Genomic DNA, 17,682 nt, shown 5'->3' with positions numbered 1-17,682 from the left:
TGCACTAGCTGCTGTTATCCAAAAATGCTTAATAATATTTTTCTGAAGCAGAGTTTTCTGTTACTCTTCAGGTAGTGCTTCCACGGGTACCAATTCAGCACTGCAGCTACAGAGTTGGATCAGAGACCTGTAAATTCACTGAAGCCATTAGCATTAAACAATATAGGAGGTGAAACAGCCATCTGTGGCCTGTTGGAGAGAGGCAATGAAGGAATTTTGTGAGGTGTTACTTCTCCCTTTCCTCTGGAGGCTCACCCTATCCACTGAGCAATAAGCATTCCAGGAAAACTGCAAGAGAATATTAGTCTTGAAGTATGTCCTGCTTAGATATTAGTCACGCTGTCTTCCAGATTTTCCTTTCATTGTGTCCCAAATTTATCTGAAAAAACCCTCATTACTTTCCTTCATAGCAATGGCCATTTCACTGTTATTAGTGTAAAGCTAGTTATAATGTGTGCATGATTCTCAGATCATCCAAGTATGAGAAAGTGTATTTAAGTTGACAGGGAAGAATTTTGTTGACAGCTTTTTACTTTCATTCTTCTTTATGAACCAGCAATGTGTGCTCACAGGCCAGAGAGCCAACTGTATCCTGGGCTGTATCAAGAGAAGTGTGCCCAGCAGGTCAAGGAAGGGGATTCTCCCCCTCTACTCTGCTCTTGTGAGACTCTACCCGGAGTCCTGTGTCCAGCTCTGGGGCCCCCAACATAAGCAGGGCATAGACCTGCTTGAGCTGGTCCAGAGGAGGCCACAAAGATGATCAGGGGGCTGGAGCACCTCCCCTATGAGGACAGGCTGAGAGAGTTGGGGTTGTTCAGCCTGGAGAAGAGAAGGCTCTGGGGAGACCTTATAGCGGCCTTCCAGTACTTAAAAGGGGCTACAGGAAAGGTGGGGAGGGACTTTCTGTGAGGACATGTAGTGATAGGATGAGGGGTAATGGCTTTGAACTGAAAGAGGGTACATTTCGATTAGATATAAAGAAGAAATTCTTCACTATAATGGTGGTGAGGCACTGGAACAGGTTGCCCAGAGAAGTGGTGGCTGCCCCCTCCCTGGCAGTGTTCAAGGCCAGGCTGGACGGGGCTGTGAGCAACCTGGTCTAGTGGAAGGTGTCCCTGCCCATAGCAGGGGGGTTGGAACTAGATGATCTTTAAGGTCCCTTCCAACCCAAACCATTCTATGGTTCTATGATTATAATACATAAAAATGCAAACATAAATATTCAAACACATTGTGCTCTGCCATGCTATTTAAGTGTTTTCTTGGCTATTAATTAGAATCCCCTAGTCTAGCCTGAGTTGACCAAGAGCATTCAGCCATATCACTTCTTCTTTTGTGTCTTCCTCCCTGTCCTGACATGCCTGTATGTTTGTGTATATGAGCTGTTTTCCTTCTGAAGCGGAACAGTTGTAGACTTGTCAGGCACCGGGTCTGAAAGGACTGGAAGATGAATGAATGATGAATAAAAAGTTAAGATTGCAATTACAAAATGTAGCATGCTTTAGTATCATGTTGGAGAATGTAAGTGGTCATATTTGCCTTATAATGTGAGGATTGGCTGGAGAATACCAAATACAAAATTGCTGATCATATACCTTAAGGCTCTGGCATAGCAAGTGTCAGGATAGCAAACACTCAAATGACCACTGCAAGGGAGATGGATTTACTGTAACTAATACACTGCCACCAGCCTATAGATACATGATATTTGCAGCCATTTAGGACAAGCAAATACAAATCCACCTGAGAAGAAAAGATTCTTTTTCAAGCTTTACTGTTCAGGTTCACTGCTTTTGTAATGAAGTGAAAGGGTATTAACAAAAGTATTACAGACTGAACTAGAAGTGCTGCGTTGTTAGCAGTTGGATGTTTTCTACAGAAGGCACTCATACAGATATTGTAAAGGTATTACCAGTGTTAAGAGGGGTCCAATTTACCCTGCTGAGCATGTCGTGTATCCTGTTTGCACGCAGAAAAGCCATTTTTATTTCTGCACATAGTCCCAGGATAGATAAGTTTAAAGGTCTTTTTCAGTAAATGTGTAAAAACAAGTATGGCCTTAAGAGATCATGTGCTTATGGATGACTGCAATTCTTCAGGTGTAAGCAATGTAAGAAATAGCACCATTTTTTTTCCTATACTTATACATGCCAACAGTAAAATTGTATCATGGACACTGTAAATCAGAAGAATATGCTCTTAATTCTTTCTCCTATAGCTAGGACCTATGACTGCTTTTTATTTGTTCAGAAAAATACTATCATCTGGAATGGGAAAAAACATTCTGCATTAACAATTTTTACTGGAGCACCACCATTTTCTTAAAACAATGAACAAAAGTAATAAAGCGTAATAAAAGAAATATATATTTTTATATATTAAAAATAATTTTCTCTTAACATTTTCTAATATATATGAATAATTGTTTTATCTCAAAAAAACTGCTAACGATTTCCCATCATATTGTTTTTATGCACGGCTCTTGTGTGCAATTACTTCTTTGTTACAAACAATTGTATTTAAGCATCACTAAAATGCTCGTGTTTTAATAACTTAATACTGCAATCCCTTTGTGAAAAAGTTAGGAGTACATTTTAAAAACCACAGTCTAGAGTCTATGATACCTATAGTGGCATAGTAAATAATGATTTTATATTGGATAGTAAAGGAAGTAATCTTATAAAAGTTGCATAAGTGGCAAAACAAAAGGTTTTGCTGTGTATTGCAAGAGTGTATCAGTCTGCTAAATCTCAGTAGGTGGTCTTTGTACTGGGTCGGGTTACTGGAAAAGCATGTGTAAATATCTTCTGTCTTTGTACATGCCACTGATGTTATCAATAGCATTTTTTACTGTTAACTGTCATTGCAGTTTTGTTCCTTTTTTTTTTTTTTTTAAATACAGCAAAGTGGTTCTTCTCAGATGAATGAAAATAGCAGATAATTTAGGAGCTCACAGTATCAGCACGCTCCACAATTTGAGTCCCTGCAGTCTTGATGGCAAGCTAGGCAAATAAGCAGTCGTACCTGAGATGGCTGACTTTTAGTAACCATTGAGATGGGTTATGCATTTTCACAACATGCCACGAACCAACCTCCCTTTCACTGATATATTATCTCAAGAGAAATACATGTTCAGAGAAATATATGGTTTCTCAGTTCATTTAGTATCAGTAAAAAGTGCTAAAGGGTTCTCTGAAGGAAGATATTTAAATGCCAATATTTAAAATAACATTTTCAAAAGTAGCTTAGGTCAGAACAAGATTTGAAGAACTCTTGATTGCTCTTCCTTCAGCTTACTACTTAATAATTTAAAATGACACAAAAAGATGCAAAGATTGAGTGTTTGGGATGACCATCTACAGTACTTCCTTTTTGTTCAGCTGTGGTCTCATTGCTGGTGGTAGTTTGTCCTCACTAAACTGTGTGCCACAGAATACAGGAGTGTCTTCATTGCATATCAACATACAGTCTCTTCAAGCATTACTTCCGAAGATTGAACTGAAGAGTAAGTTTCTATAACCTGACAAATTGGCTTTTCTTCATGTAATTTTATTTCCCAAAGCATTACAGCTTCCTTTATGAAACTGACTTTGATGTGAGAAGATCTCAGGCATTCAGCAAGTTGGGCTGGATGCTGCTGAGCCTCTTGCTTTCTTCATACTTGAGGCCCTTTTGAATAACAGGTCAAGCAACAGAAGGTACAGGTGTAATTTAGACAAGGGTGAGTGTTCTCCAGTTAGAGTCACTAATGAAACAGTTTTTCTTATTCACTTATCTTTTTTCACACTTAATGCGGGAAAAATGTTGGAAAAGATAAATAAGAGACAGTTTTGTGAGAGATTCCTAAAGCTTTAAAAAAAAAAAGTCTGCATGTGGTGTATGTGTAGTTCCTATATTGCTTTCAAAAGGCTTCAACTTTCAGAATTCAAAAGCTGTGAATCTGCAGAAACACCACACGTGGGGGACACAATTTTCTTTCTTTTTTAAACGTTTTATGTTCTTGTTAGTAAAGACTACTCATTATAATACATTTTAGTTGTCTAAAAATTGGCTTTTTTCTGTTTGCTTGAAAAGCTGTTATAAATTCAAATGTATGCTTTTCTTAATGTAAAATAAATAGCTGTTACCTAGCTTTTGATAAGTATTTATTTTTATATCCTTCCTGTTCTTCATAAAAAGAATGCAAATTCATATCTTAGGAAGGTAATTTTTTTTTTCTTTTTTTATCTACTACATGCATTGATCCAGCTGAAAAAATGCAGAAAGAAACAGTAATCAGATTACTCAATTTACTTTAAAAAAATATATATTAAAAAAATTTAGAGATGACAGAAGGAGATATCCTGACCCTCATAGGACAGATATCTGGGGGAGCATGGTGTTCCTTTCTGTCTGGCTTGACGATAAAATGATACATTCCAGTTTCAGTGCTAGCTGTCCTTTAAAGCGCATAAATTCTGTCCATGTCCCTCAACAATGAAAGAAATCTTGGCAAATCCACACAGTCATTCATAGCTTTCATCTCCTTGTCCGTTCTCAAACCACTGCTAAAATACCCTCAGCTGACTTTGGGTTCTTGCTTATTTTGGTTAATTAGGGAACAGAAAAGGTAGAAGACTGTCAACTTCAGGCATATCCAGTAATTTATAGGCAAATCTAGCAATTTGCTCTCATAACTTTGATGGGAAATTTTTAATATATTGACCTATTATTTATATGGTTGCATTTCAATGATAGTAAAGGGCTCACCCTTCTGTCACAAAGTTATGAAAGCAGTCATTGAATTAATTTAGTTGTCAATGAAATTTTTGATGGGCAAGCTATGCTAAATAGGGTCCTTAAATGGTAATGGTTTTGAACAGTGAATTTAGACACAACAAATTCCATTAGTACGTGACAGATGTATAAACACATCAACAGCTATTAACACAAAGTAATGAATTACTGAGCTTTTTGCTTGTAAAGAAAAACCTAGGGCTTTCCCTCAAAAGCATTTTGGTTACATAAATAAAAATCTTCCTCAGGGGGAAGGAGGATGGATTGTCAAGCATCTTGAGTTTAAGTATGAATGAACTCAGTGTTAAAAATCGACTGTTGCAGTATTACATTTCATACTCATATCAGTGATATTTAAAGCATTTTGGGACTTTCAGCTTTGTCACTTTGAATTAATTTTAAAAATAAATTGTGTTTATTCCACATATACAAAAAAATTGTTTTTCCATGGTTTGAATTCTTTTTGCATTAATCGTGATATATTTGGATGAGAAAATAGTGTGACAAGCAAATGTATTTCACATCAGTCCAGGAAACCTATGCAAACTTTGCACACACAAACATGATTTCTAGCTAAAAGCCAGTATTTACTTTGTACTAGCTTATATATGTCCAAAACCATTGGAAGAACATCAGATTCACATAAGTGGTGCAACTCTTGTTGCACTTCAAGCACAATTTGTGACCTAATGTATTATTTTGCAACAGTAAACAGTGCACCAAGGCCACAGAGATCTCAGACTCCGGTTTCTGTTCCCCTGTTGAGCATGCTGTTTATCTAAGATTATTTACTACTACTTCATTTGATATTGATCAATAGCACAAACATAGGCAAACTTCAAAGTCTAAATTCATTGGAGAACTTTAAGTACTTACAGAGGAAAAAGAAATAATTTCTTTTTTTTACCTCATTGGTCAAATATGTTTGCTAATATAATTTGTTACAAAATCTGCAATTTCTTTTTCATTTTTGTACTTCTATTAAATAATTTTAAAAAAAAAAAAAAACCAAAAACCAAAAAAAAAACTCTGGGCTTAGAATGGATTACATTTGATGTTGCTAACATTTCCTGGAAATGGAAAACTGCGATAACAGCTGCTGTCTTGGCTCATTTTCAGTTAGGTTTTTTGGGTTGTTGATTTTGAGGTTTTTTTATACTGCAGCAATTTACAAGTAGTTACAGCTATCTCTAGTAGGCTTACATCATTAGTAAAACATTGTAAGTCAGTCAAATGTTTCCTTTCCAATCAGAGCACTTCCTCCACTTATTGAATTGTTGACTTTCTGAATAGTATTTATAGTAACAGCACTTACATTTTAAAATAAATGCTAATTTATGAAATAACTAAAAGCTAGCTGCATATGGAAGACAACTATAGAAAGAATCTATATGCTAAAGCAAAATGTCTTCAATGAGAATTAAGGGTATCTTGGAAGCATCTTATTTAGGTAATACCTAGCTGATTTATATCAGAAGTATAAAATCGGTTTTTTGCTAAGACTTATGATGAGCAGAAATGTCTCTATGTTAGTGTTCTTTTAAAATTCAAAGTATACATGCTTTCTTCTTGGATTGAAACATTCTTCTGCAGTCTTTGCAGTACTGTAGCATTGTAAAGTGATAAACACACAGCCTTAGTGAAGCAACTAGTGAAGGAACAGCCAAGTAAAGCAAGAGACAAGGAACTCTGAGTGTTAATAGTGTCAAAAAACCCAGGTCTGTGCATATTCAAAGATTTGGCCTCCTTAAAGCGTATTAGTACTTTCCACTTTAATGTGTTAAAGTGCTTTGAAAGATACATGTTACATTTTTTAAAATTATGTTTTCATAGTTTCAACTCAAGGTGCTAATGAAATTTTATTAATTTTTCAGTCAAATCTATGCCTCTTTCCTCAGTATATGATTAAGCTTCCAAAAGCAATGTTATATATGCAGGTTAGAACCTGTTACTATGCCAAAAGTTTAGGTTTGTTTTGTATTGAAACAGAAAATAATTCTCCCTATGAAGTTTGTAACTTCAGCAAATCCTCTTTTGCCAGATAGATTTTAATATTTAAGGAGTAACACCTCCCTTCATCACATTTGAAATGGCTGGTGAAAAGCTCTGCCAGCTCAAGGGGATCTCTGCACCATTTCTCGTTCTGGGATTACTCTGCGCTGAGCAACTTCAGCTATTTCACCCTGAGCAACCTGACCTAGCTTTGAAAATGGAGCTGACTTTGAGCAGGGCATTTGGACTAGATGGCCCCAAAGGTTCCTTCCGACAGAAATTACTCTATGAGCTCCTCTTTCCGATGCTCTTTCTTTGTCACCAGCCTGCCTGAGGCCGGTTTGCACTTCTGTGTGCACATAATCTAGACATGTCCTAAGAAACATGCAAACCTGGTGTTCACGTTGCTCTGAGCCTTCAGGAATGGAACATGGGGTTTTCTGTCTGAGTTAGTGACGACCAGAAGTCATAACCTCCTGGTGGCCCTTCCTTCACTTGAGTGAAATGAACTGTCAGTGTCCCTCTGTTTCTTAGCAGACAGGAGGATTTTAGAGCCTTAGCCTGTGACTTTTCACAGACTTTCAATTAAATGAACAGGGAGACCGAACTACCTCATCCTTCCTGGAGCTGACAATTTCAAAGCACAGTTCTGAGTCACAGTGAGAGGAGCGGTGCAAAGGAGCCCTCCTCCCTCCCACTGCACTGACTCATCAGGGGCTTTCATTTCCACTCCGGTCAGGAAGCCAACATCTTTTACAACAATTAAACTAATCCTAACAAGAGGACTTTGAAAAATTAATTAAGATGCGAACTGCACCTGAGCAGTGAACTTATGCAGTGTGAACCCTGACACACATGCATGTCAATCTATAGCTGAAATCAGCTTCCATTTATTTCTTGGTATTGATGCTGACTCCTAGAAAGGATAAAGTCCTGAAATTTTCCACAAAATATTTTAATGCTAGTTTGTACTGCTTAACTGTATATTGTTCTGTGGCAGGCTTTTCTGTAGAAATACAATTCCATACTGAGAAATATATCTGCACTTTACAATTCCATCACTGTTGGTTTTTTGAAGTAAAAATCTTAAGTGGATAGCGTGTTGGATTACTGTAATCATTTTAATTGCTGAAAATACCTGTTGGTTTGACTAGGATGAACTGAGCAGCTTAAAAATTGTTTTTACCATATTTTACCATAAATAGTACTTTAATCATCTACAATATAAAGTCAAAAAGCATGATTTGTGACTGATCCCTTCCATGACTTAGAGCAAGTCGCTTTACCTTTCAGTATCTCTGTTTCTCAAGATTCAAAAGGGGAGAAATGATGCCTACCTTTGCAAGTTTTTGGGTATTGATTTGTGCACAAAAAAATTGCCGTGATACAAGAGCTGTCTGTTTTTAACTAGTCATAGTTAAAAATTTCTGCTCGGACCCACTTGTTCTAAAACAGCAAATTGAAATATATGTCTGTGTATATGCTCTCAAAATTTCATCAGTAAAAAATAAAGGAATGGATTTTGAGTTACAATTTTGATTAAAAACATTGCTTAAGCTGCGGACACAGGGCTTCCTTTGCAGTGTCTTCAGAAATCTCTTTTAAGTATTATTCTGTCCTCTAACACTAAGCATTCCTCAGATATTTAACATTTGGGGAAACTGTAATATCCCAAGATCTACGGCACCCCTACAACAACAGGTGTATGAAAACTCTGGTTTTAATTTGTGCTTTCCATGAAGTAGAACCTTGGGAACAGCCACCACCAGAAGCAAGCTCTGGTATCTGAGAGATACTTACAGAGAGGTACTTTGACATATTCGAGGGATTAAAAAACCCTCTATTTGAGACCTGGCCTGCCTTGAAGTGAAATCTAATAAACTGAAAGTATGTCTTGGACACTTTCAGATGCTAACAAATGTTCAGAGATAAGAATAGATCTGACTGAGTTTTAAGGGTTAGTTTACCTTTCTTGTCCACTTCAGAACTGCCCTATCAAGCTCTTAATGCTCTGAGGGAAACTTGATTGTCTTTCTTGAATGCAATACAGTTTTGTATTTGTAGCGTTACCCTAGTGAAATTTTAAAAATAAATGAGATGGAATACAAATAACACTAGAATTTCTTTAATATCCTGAATCATGAACAGAAGCATGGCTAGACTCAAATACAAACCATGTTTTAAAGCAGAATTCAAATCCACCCCTGTTCCTTGCCAAACACCGAGCTCAGTCCCTGAGGGTCTGAGCAGGGTTTCCTCAGCAGTAGCAGCTGGCACCAGCTGCACTGACGGCAGGGCAGGGAGTGCCACTCCTGGCCTTGGTGTGCTGGGTGATTTCACCAGCTAGCACAGGTCCTGACAGGTGCTAAGCCTTTCACTTCACTTTTAAGCACCATAAAACTCTTGGTGCATGATTTAGGAGACTGGGAACTAACTTTTTGATCCAGAAAGGTAAATGAGATCTTTTCCGGATTCTAATCCTCTAGATCTGTTAGTATTGGTTCAATGTGTTTCTTCTAAACACAGAAATAACATTTGCTCTGAAAAGAGTTCTTGATGCGTGCTGAATTTGCCAGACATTTCACTTTGAGACAAAGATAAGACAAATGTGCTTCCTAGCATTTTCATGTTGATTTATTCTCCCTCATAAAGGACAACTTCATAAAGAGTTTGAATCAGATCCATGTTCACACTTTACATATGCAATATTTTTGTGGCTGACGTTGGCTTCTCAGGGAAACTAACTTGGAAGGAGAGTCAAACCAGAGAAGAGCATGCTGAGACCGCTATACTTCAGTAGCTAGTTTTTTCCAACTAATCATCATTGTTATTATGACTAGATATTTACCCTTAGGTGCAGTGGGCAGATCATTCTGACTCATCCATTTAGTGGATGTTGTCCTGTTGGGTTAATGATTAACTTTTTTGTCTGAAAGATTTGTTAATTCCTATAACTGCATGGGATAACTATTTTAGTACTTACGAGGTGACTTTTCTGATATTGTTGGTTATATTTTGTGTCATGACATTAATGTGAATTACAGCTGTCTTGAGGATACAGACCTTCATATAGGACAGATGGTCTGTAGGAAAAAAAAGATTGCAATGATGCTCTGCACATCACACATTTAGTCTTCCCTTGCAGACTATCAGTGCCTCATTCTCTTAGGCACCTTTTAGTCAAGCATCTAAGGCATCATTTATTGTACAGACTATGCTCTATAATAAAGACTGTAACATGGGATTCTGGAAGATACCTCTGCTGGAGAAAAGGAGGCTGAGGGGACACCTTATTGCTCTCTACAAGTACCAGAAAGGGGGTTGTACAAGGTGGGTGCCAGTCTTTTCTCCCAAGTAACAAGTGATAGGACAAGAGGACATGGCCTCAAGTTGCACCAGGGGAAGTTTAGATTGGACATTAGGAAAAATGTCTTAATTGAAAGAGTTGTCAAGCATTGGAACAGGCTGCCCAGGGAAGTGGTTGAGTGACCATCCTTGGAGGTATTTAAAAGATGTGTAGATGTGTTGTTTAGGGACATGGTTTAGTGGTGGCCTTGGCAGTGCTAGGTTAATGATTTGACTCAATGATCTTAAACGTCTTTTCCAACCTAAATGATTCTATGGTTCTGTGACTCTACCAGCATTATCACGGTGTCTTGTTGGTCTCCTCCAAACTTGCTTAGCAGTGTATCACCGTTACTTCCAGAGAGGTGATTTTTTTACTACTTCTTTGAAAGAATGATGAAAGCTGTGTAAGCTCATTAGCAGAGCATGTGTGTAGGCTTAAAATTACAGATAATAGACAAATGGTTGGAAAGTCAGTAATTCCTTTACATATTTGCCAAGACTTAGGTCAAGGTTCAGGGTTTCCTTTGCTCAAACTGATGAAATCAGAAATACCTCCAGGTATTCTGGGGAGTGCTGGCAGTGTACATGCAACAAAGGTGATGAGGCACTGCTGATCTCAGTTGCTTTCTGCAAGAGCAAACCATGCTTAGTTTAAATTGCACTCAATTGTGATGTGCTTTTTGCATTAGTGTTTTGTATAAGTCCTTTTCTTTAATAGCTCTTGGTGTTTTCTGTGCACTCTCATAATCTGTTATTTCTGACATTACAGTAACTTCACTGTAGTAAATTTTGATGTCACAACCCTGGCTTCTCATGTGAAATAAACAATTAATACATAGGAAAGCATTCATGTGCTAAAGAGTAACCACCACAAAAAATTCACTGCCTTTCCACTTAGAAACCCCCTCCTTTTATGTCACATCTGTGTTTGTGTAAACATTTTACAAAAAGCAAAGTGACACAAATGTGTGTAAGGAGCTTGGAAAACTGATATACACATAATTAACTTAGAGTGCAATCAGATATTCTACACGAAAATTCAGTAAAAGGATGATTTTTACCTGTGTTCAGCAGCTCTTTCTTCATGAACATGGTTCTTCAGTTTTTACTGCTAACAAAGTCACAGACTTTAAATCTAGATCCTTGGGTTTAGATCCAGGAGAGGACATGAGGATGGATGCAGTTGTACATCTACAACCCATCGACCTGGGGATGTGGAGGCAGCATAGGAAGCAAAATCTACCCTTGACCTTGTGTGCACCATGTTTCTAATGTGAAAGGCAGGCACTACCCAAGAATTTGCATTGTCTTGACAAATGTGTTCTTTGCTGGCTGGCTGAGAGTGTCAATAAGCAAGTAGCGTTATTTGTGATGCTGAATGTATGACATGGGCACACTGCCACCACTGCCTGGAGACCACTGACCACCCTACAGTGTACTACCCTACAGCAGTGTGAGAGCTGCTCCACCTGGCCACTGCACCGCACCTGATCAGAGTACAGTATGCTCCTAGCAAATTATTTTTGATAGCTGTCTTGGAATATAACCATATGAAGATAGTTTTCAGAATATTGTTTTAAAACAAAATGAAATATATTTTCCTTCTTTAAAACTCTCAACATCATTGCAGGTGAAGTTATTTCTTATTCTTGTATTTTTTGTTGTGACAGTTGTTCCCACTGATTTTTTTAAAGAATTATGCTGTGTGTATATGAATGTGTGTCACCCTTGCTAGTCCACATTGGAGAAATCAGCAGTAAATGTTACTGCATCTGAGGGCTGCAATAATTTGTCCTTTTGACATTGACTTAATTTTGCACATTTTTCAGGGAGCAGAAATTGAATGAGTGCCATGTTATACTCCAAATATCTCTTTTAGCCCACATGACATCCTCTCTATCAGAAATGACATAAGTGTGTGAATATGATGTCTAACATGGAACAATCCCAAAAGAATACCTATTTAAGATTTCAAATCATGACAAGCCTAGCTTAAGTACCATTTTGTAGATAAGTGTTTATGCATCTGGCAGTACAATTTTGCCCTAAATAAGCAATGTTAGAAATAAAGAAGTAATGGTCTTTAGAAATAACTTGTGTAAGAGAGAGTCCTTCTTTATCTTATAAAAGAATGTGTTTCCTTTATTTTTATTAGGATTTTTGCTTAGATACTGAAGTAATGCATACGTAAACAAATTTTGAAGGCATACGAAGTCAGAGCCTGAGCAGAGCCTTAAAGAGATACCAAAACCATCCTGTTTTCAAATTCAGCTGTGTTTCATGTTAGAGAGCAAAGTTTCTAATAGAGGCACAGTGACTGACCAGCAATTGCAATTTCCTATGTCATTATTTCAAAGCATAACAGTAAATTTAATATAATTCTTGGGTTTTTTTGGTTTGTTTTGTTTTGTTTTGTTTTTTTGGTTTTGTTTGTTTGTTTGTTTGTTTTGTTTTTAATTTTATTAACCAGTTAATTCAGGTGATGGGATAGACTACAGCCAGCAGAAGCGTGAAAATGTTGGAGATCTGATTCAAGAGACACTGGAAGCCTTTGAACGCTGCGGTGGAGAAACTGCTTATATAAACATTAAATACATGATCCCTACTTATCAGTCGTGCATATTAAACTGAGTTGTATAAAATGGGATGATTCCATTTGTGTTCTAAAAAACTGTATCTGACTCTGTATGGCATCTTATTAGTCACGCTTTTTTTCTCTACAGCTGCTAAAATAGTGGCTTCTGGGGCATTAGAGTGTTAGCACTATTGTGAACAAGGCTTTCCAATACATAAATAGTGCCTGTTCCTTTGATTACAATGGTGTACTGTGCTTGTTTGTTCCCTGAAAGAATCGCTCCTTTATAACAGAGCTGACTCGAGCAGGAATTGGAGTTAAACCTTCACTTGTATAGACAATAAAACTATAATTTTCATACGCAATTCAGCAATTGCTGTTCTGTGTCCGCTTGCCCTGAGGGTGATGTCAGAGGCTGTAACAAGAAGAGTTTATGCTGACTGCTTAATAGGTGTTTGTCATGGAAGAGAAACACCAGTTCAGCAATGCCTCTCTAGCAGCTGTGCCGACTAATGTGCACTGACATAGAATAAAACTGTTGAATGTATATACCAATTACAGTGGGAAAATTTATATGGTCCTTTATAAAGCACTGTCATAAAATTAATTCATGTTTCTTAGACACTCCTGATCTCAGCTTCCAGGTGTTTAGCTTTTCATGAAACTTGGGTTCTTCTTGGCAAACATCAGGCACAACCAGTTTTGAAGAAAAAAAGCCCAGACAGAACTTCAATAAATCATATGGAAGATGGAGTGTACACAGTGTATCAGTCCCTAGTGACACTGTTAATCTAGGTAAACACAGAATATACACGTATGTTTTTAAAGGCACTGTTGGGTTTTTTTGTAACTGCCAGGTTGTGTTTCTTTTCTGTTACTATGGTATACATGTGTGCAAACAATGTAACTATTGTTACAGGAATCTCTTAGAATTTCCTACTCAGTTTCTCCCTACATACCCACAACACAGAATTGATGTAATCATGGATTTAAGCAATGCTATTGAGATTGGCTTTATTGCCTTTTAAGCATTTCTATGGAATAAACCCACAAAAAATAAAACAAGTTTTACAATTCTCAAGGACAACCATTTAAAAATATTGAGTCGGTTCAATACCTATCAAGAGATATGAGCTTTGTCTAAAAAGCATGAAATTTTTAAAAGTACAGACTTCAGGCTCATTTTGGGTTTATTCTGGTTTCTGGAAGCTCTTAAATATATGCAAGTTGCACTTTCAAGTGTTTCTCTGTAACTGTTAGAGCTCAAAATGCACTCTGGTGTTAGACGCATGAGACTTTTTCCAAGTGCTGATCCACATCCATATTCACACCCTACAAGGCTTGCCTGTGTGAGAGACACAGCCCCTAAGCTGCCCTGTTCTCTTGGGTATGTACTGGAAGTGTGAGGAGCACCTTCCCACCTGCTGAAACTTTGAGCTGGATCTGTCATTAGACTGACATTAGACTTGCCTTTTTCTGTTCTGTGGGATCTTCAGCCTGAGGGTTTTTTTTTTCTTTTACTTTCTTATCTTTCCTGTAATTGAGAAAAAAAGTTAAGAGGAAGATTTTTACTCTTCTTGCCTCTTTGAGGAACTGCAGCATCAAGTGATGCCACTGACTATGAGTGCTCACTAGTCCCCAGTTTAGGCATGGCTGCTCCAGGTATGCTTTTTTCCCAGCTTTCAGAGACCTTTCTTTACTATTTGGTTTTTGGTTCTTTCTGAGTTTTCTTTTACGCATTTCCAGGGCTTCCCTCAAGTCCCTAGAGTTTAGACAGTGTCTATCCTGTGACTAATGCACATCTACGATAGATGAGCACACCCAGTATGCTGCCTCACATGTGGGATATTTGTAAATCTTTCACCTCCCCATCAGAAAGGAAGTTGAAGCCTGGTTGTAGGCCCGTGTCTTGGAAACTCAAGACTTCGTCTTCAAACCATGCAGCACAGAGTCTAGCAGGATACCACAGCCGGGGCTAAGGCCACATCTCCTCTTCCAAAAATACCTTTTTACACAGCCACTCTGGCACTATAAGCTTAGCCTTCACTTACGGTTTCTCCCTCTGTTTCCCCTCAGCAGTCCCCTGACCTGCATTGTCCCTGGCACCACCGAGCCATACTATTTCACTTACTGGTACCTATGGGTTTGGTTACTGTGGCATTGCAGGTTTCCCGTGAGTACAAAGTGTGCTGGAGGACTGCCGCTTGGAGGGAGCTGAGTTATTCAGCTCAGACACAAATCAGGCCCTTCATAAAAGGAATAATCCCAGGCCACCTTTCACTCTGTAGCTATTTGTATTCTGTCCTTAAGAGAAAGCCCAGTACTGCTCTTTGCCCGAGTTCAAAAAAAGTCCTCAATAGCTGGCTTCAGTTCCTCCACTGCTGGGCTCCAGCCACAGAGCTTCTCGCAGAAGGGACAGTGTGGGAAAGGGCTTTCGTCCCTGGGATTTCCCTATCCCATCACCCCTCTGCATCCCAGCAGCACTGCTGAGGATGAGACGAAGTTGCAGGCTCCTCACCAGCTTTGTAACTCTATTCCCTGACTCACTGTTTTTGCATCCCCTCCCCTTTAGCTCAACTAGGACAAGACTACTGACTGACAAAGAGACGCCATGGAAAATGGGTACTTCATGCAGCTGCAGACTTGCCCAGACCTGATCCCCTCAGCCCTGTGCTCTTTCTTGAAGATTTCCTTCACAAGACGTTGATTCAGCAAGGGGTGACCTTATTGCAAACCATAAGGGCAATAGAGGTCATGCCCATTCACATCAGGAAAAATAGGTTTTACAGCAAAGTGCTTTTACTTACATGTTCACGATGGGAACATTAGCCTCTATCATACTATTTCTATGACTGGGCCATTGCTTTAAAAGCAAACATTCCCCCATAACCTTATTAATCCTAGAAGCTGGACTGTTAAAAAGAAGCATGATAAAAAACACAGGTTGATAATTTAGGAACACTGAGGATAAAACTATTTTAAGATGTCATTTTACTAAGTCAAACAGTAGGCCTGCCAACCTTGACAGTGTCCCTTTAAGCATGATCAGCAGCATATTTATAGGCAATTACAGCACAGCTCAGAGCACTTTATAAAGCACAAGATCAAGGACCCAGGTGCTTAAGCATATGAGTAATACTATGTCATTCAATACACTGCTTAGCTATTTTACTATGCTCAAAAATTGAAATTGTGGTTAAAAAATAGTAACTGCCTTTCTTTTCACCAGAACATATAATTGTGGTCACTGACACTAGGGGCAAGCCAATCAACAGTTTCTAATTGCAATCAATTAAAAGGCACTCTGGGCCAGGTGTTTCAAGGGGTATAAATTAAGCATAGCACTATTAAAGGTAATTTGGCTTGACAGAGGACTACTGCTGCTTTCTAGCTGCTATGAGGTAAGTAGTGTCAGTAAAGGGCCCTGTGAATAGTTAAATAAGTTATAAGTGCTGGCTTTCTCAGACTAAATGTTTAAGATGTCTCCAGTTGATCTTGATAAGCATGTTAGATAGGTTGGTTAGTGGTTGTTTAGCTTGAAGAATAAAAAGCATATGCTAGCATTAGGAGGAAAAAGAAATACCTGTGGGCCTTCTTTGCCTTGCATAATCATCAAGAGAGGGAAAAAAAATGACATCTTTTTAATGATTCCTCCCCAAAGCTGTGTAAGGAAAACTGTAACAGGTGTCAGAGTTTTGGGAACTCAGGCATTCTGTGAATGCTGGTGGGTGCTGTAACCAGTTGCTGTACAAGCTGTTGAGCCACTGAATGGTGCAGCTTGTCTGTGTGAAGCTGAGCAGGGGCAGAAGTGGCTGCAGCTCCTGCCCAGCCTGGGCCATGGCTGCCTGTGGGCTCCCATGGAGGGACAGAGCCTGGCAGAGGACTGGGCAAGCTACTGCCAGCACTGATGGTGGGGAGCTGGAGCCAGGCTTCTCGTTGGTAGCTTTCCAGTCTTTCAAAGAGATGGAGCTGACAAAAGGAGTTTGAAAAAAGCCTCCCAGGAGTCAAATACAAAAGGGCTATGGGAAGCTGCAAGTGGGAGGGAAGGTGTGGGACCCTGGCTGGGGGGGTGTTTGGGGGGGGGGGGGGTGCGGGGAGGTGTAGTTGCAGCCAAGCAGGGCAAAAATAAAAAGCTAAAGCAGACACTGTGTTTTCCTAATCCTGTCTGGAGACCCTCTGACTTCCAGAAAAGCATTCTCCAGTCTGAGGGGCTCTGCAGGCAGTGGGGCAGTTCACATTTTTCCACTCATCTGTAACATCCTGTGTTTTCTGCTTTAAATAAAAGCAGAGATGTTTGCGGGAACTCTGTACAAAGCCTGTCTGCTTGCAACTGCTCGGAGCTGCTTTGTGCCTCCTGGAGACCGGGAGAGGAAGGTTCATGCCCTGGCAGGACAAGAAGTTCCTTGCACCGGCCCCATAATCCTTCCGGCGCATGAGGGGAGGGAAGGGGAGCGTGTGTGGTGGGGCATATCTTAGCTGCGCTTGTTCTTGCCTAGCGAATAAAGCCCGGGTATATCTGGGGGGCTCTGTGTTGAGAGCTCTTGCCTCCTTAGGACAGCATATCCAGAGGGAGGAATGGGTCTCCCAGCACCTCTGGGGTGGTGGGTGCCCTCCAGCATGGCTTCTGGCAGGGTGGGTGGAAGTCTGCCAGAACTGAGTGGAACAATCCGCAGCCTTGGGGAGGAAAGTGTATGTTTCTTGCAAAGCTGGGAGTCAGCTGTGTGCCAAGTGTCCCTTTTTTGATGCTGGTTTGGGTGTTTATTCCATAAATCAACAAATACTTATTTTTTTACCAACATTCAGGAGTGAGTCGGGCAGCTAACAAACTGCACAGCTCTTGCAAACCACTGTTTTGTAAACCCCTGCGCATTCTGTACGCTGGGGACTTGGGTGCAGCAGGACTGTGCAGTGTCCCTTTGGGTCAGCATGCCCAGCGCTGGTGGTCACCCCGTTCCCCTCTCTGTGCTTCCCTGTTAGCGGTGGAAGCACCT

At 39.4% G+C, this 17,682-nt stretch overlaps 1 protein-coding gene across 7 annotated transcripts in view; it reads left to right on the top strand.

The window, feature by feature from the left end:
- The window catches only part of PACRG (parkin coregulated), a 253,752-nt gene extending 240,698 nt beyond the window's left edge, over positions 1-13,054 (top strand). For 5 of the 7 annotated variants that reach the window (XM_074818627.1, XM_074818633.1, XM_074818630.1 and 2 more), the window contains one exon: positions 12,587-13,054. In XM_074818627.1, the coding sequence (XP_074674728.1) occupies positions 12,587-12,747 (161 nt within the window). In that variant the 3' untranslated portion in view covers positions 12,748-13,054. The remainder of the gene's footprint in view (positions 1-12,586) is intronic. The other 2 variants (XM_074818629.1, XM_074818632.1) reach the window with 2 other exon arrangements.
- Positions 13,055-17,682: the final 4,628 nt, after the last annotated feature.

This window comes from Strix aluco, chromosome 3, assembly GCF_031877795.1.
Source record: "Strix aluco isolate bStrAlu1 chromosome 3, bStrAlu1.hap1, whole genome shotgun sequence".
Lineage (NCBI taxonomy): Eukaryota > Metazoa > Chordata > Aves > Strigiformes > Strigidae > Strix > Strix aluco.
Note: the sequence above shows the minus strand (reverse complement) of the source record. Positions and strands in the feature narration are given on the sequence as shown.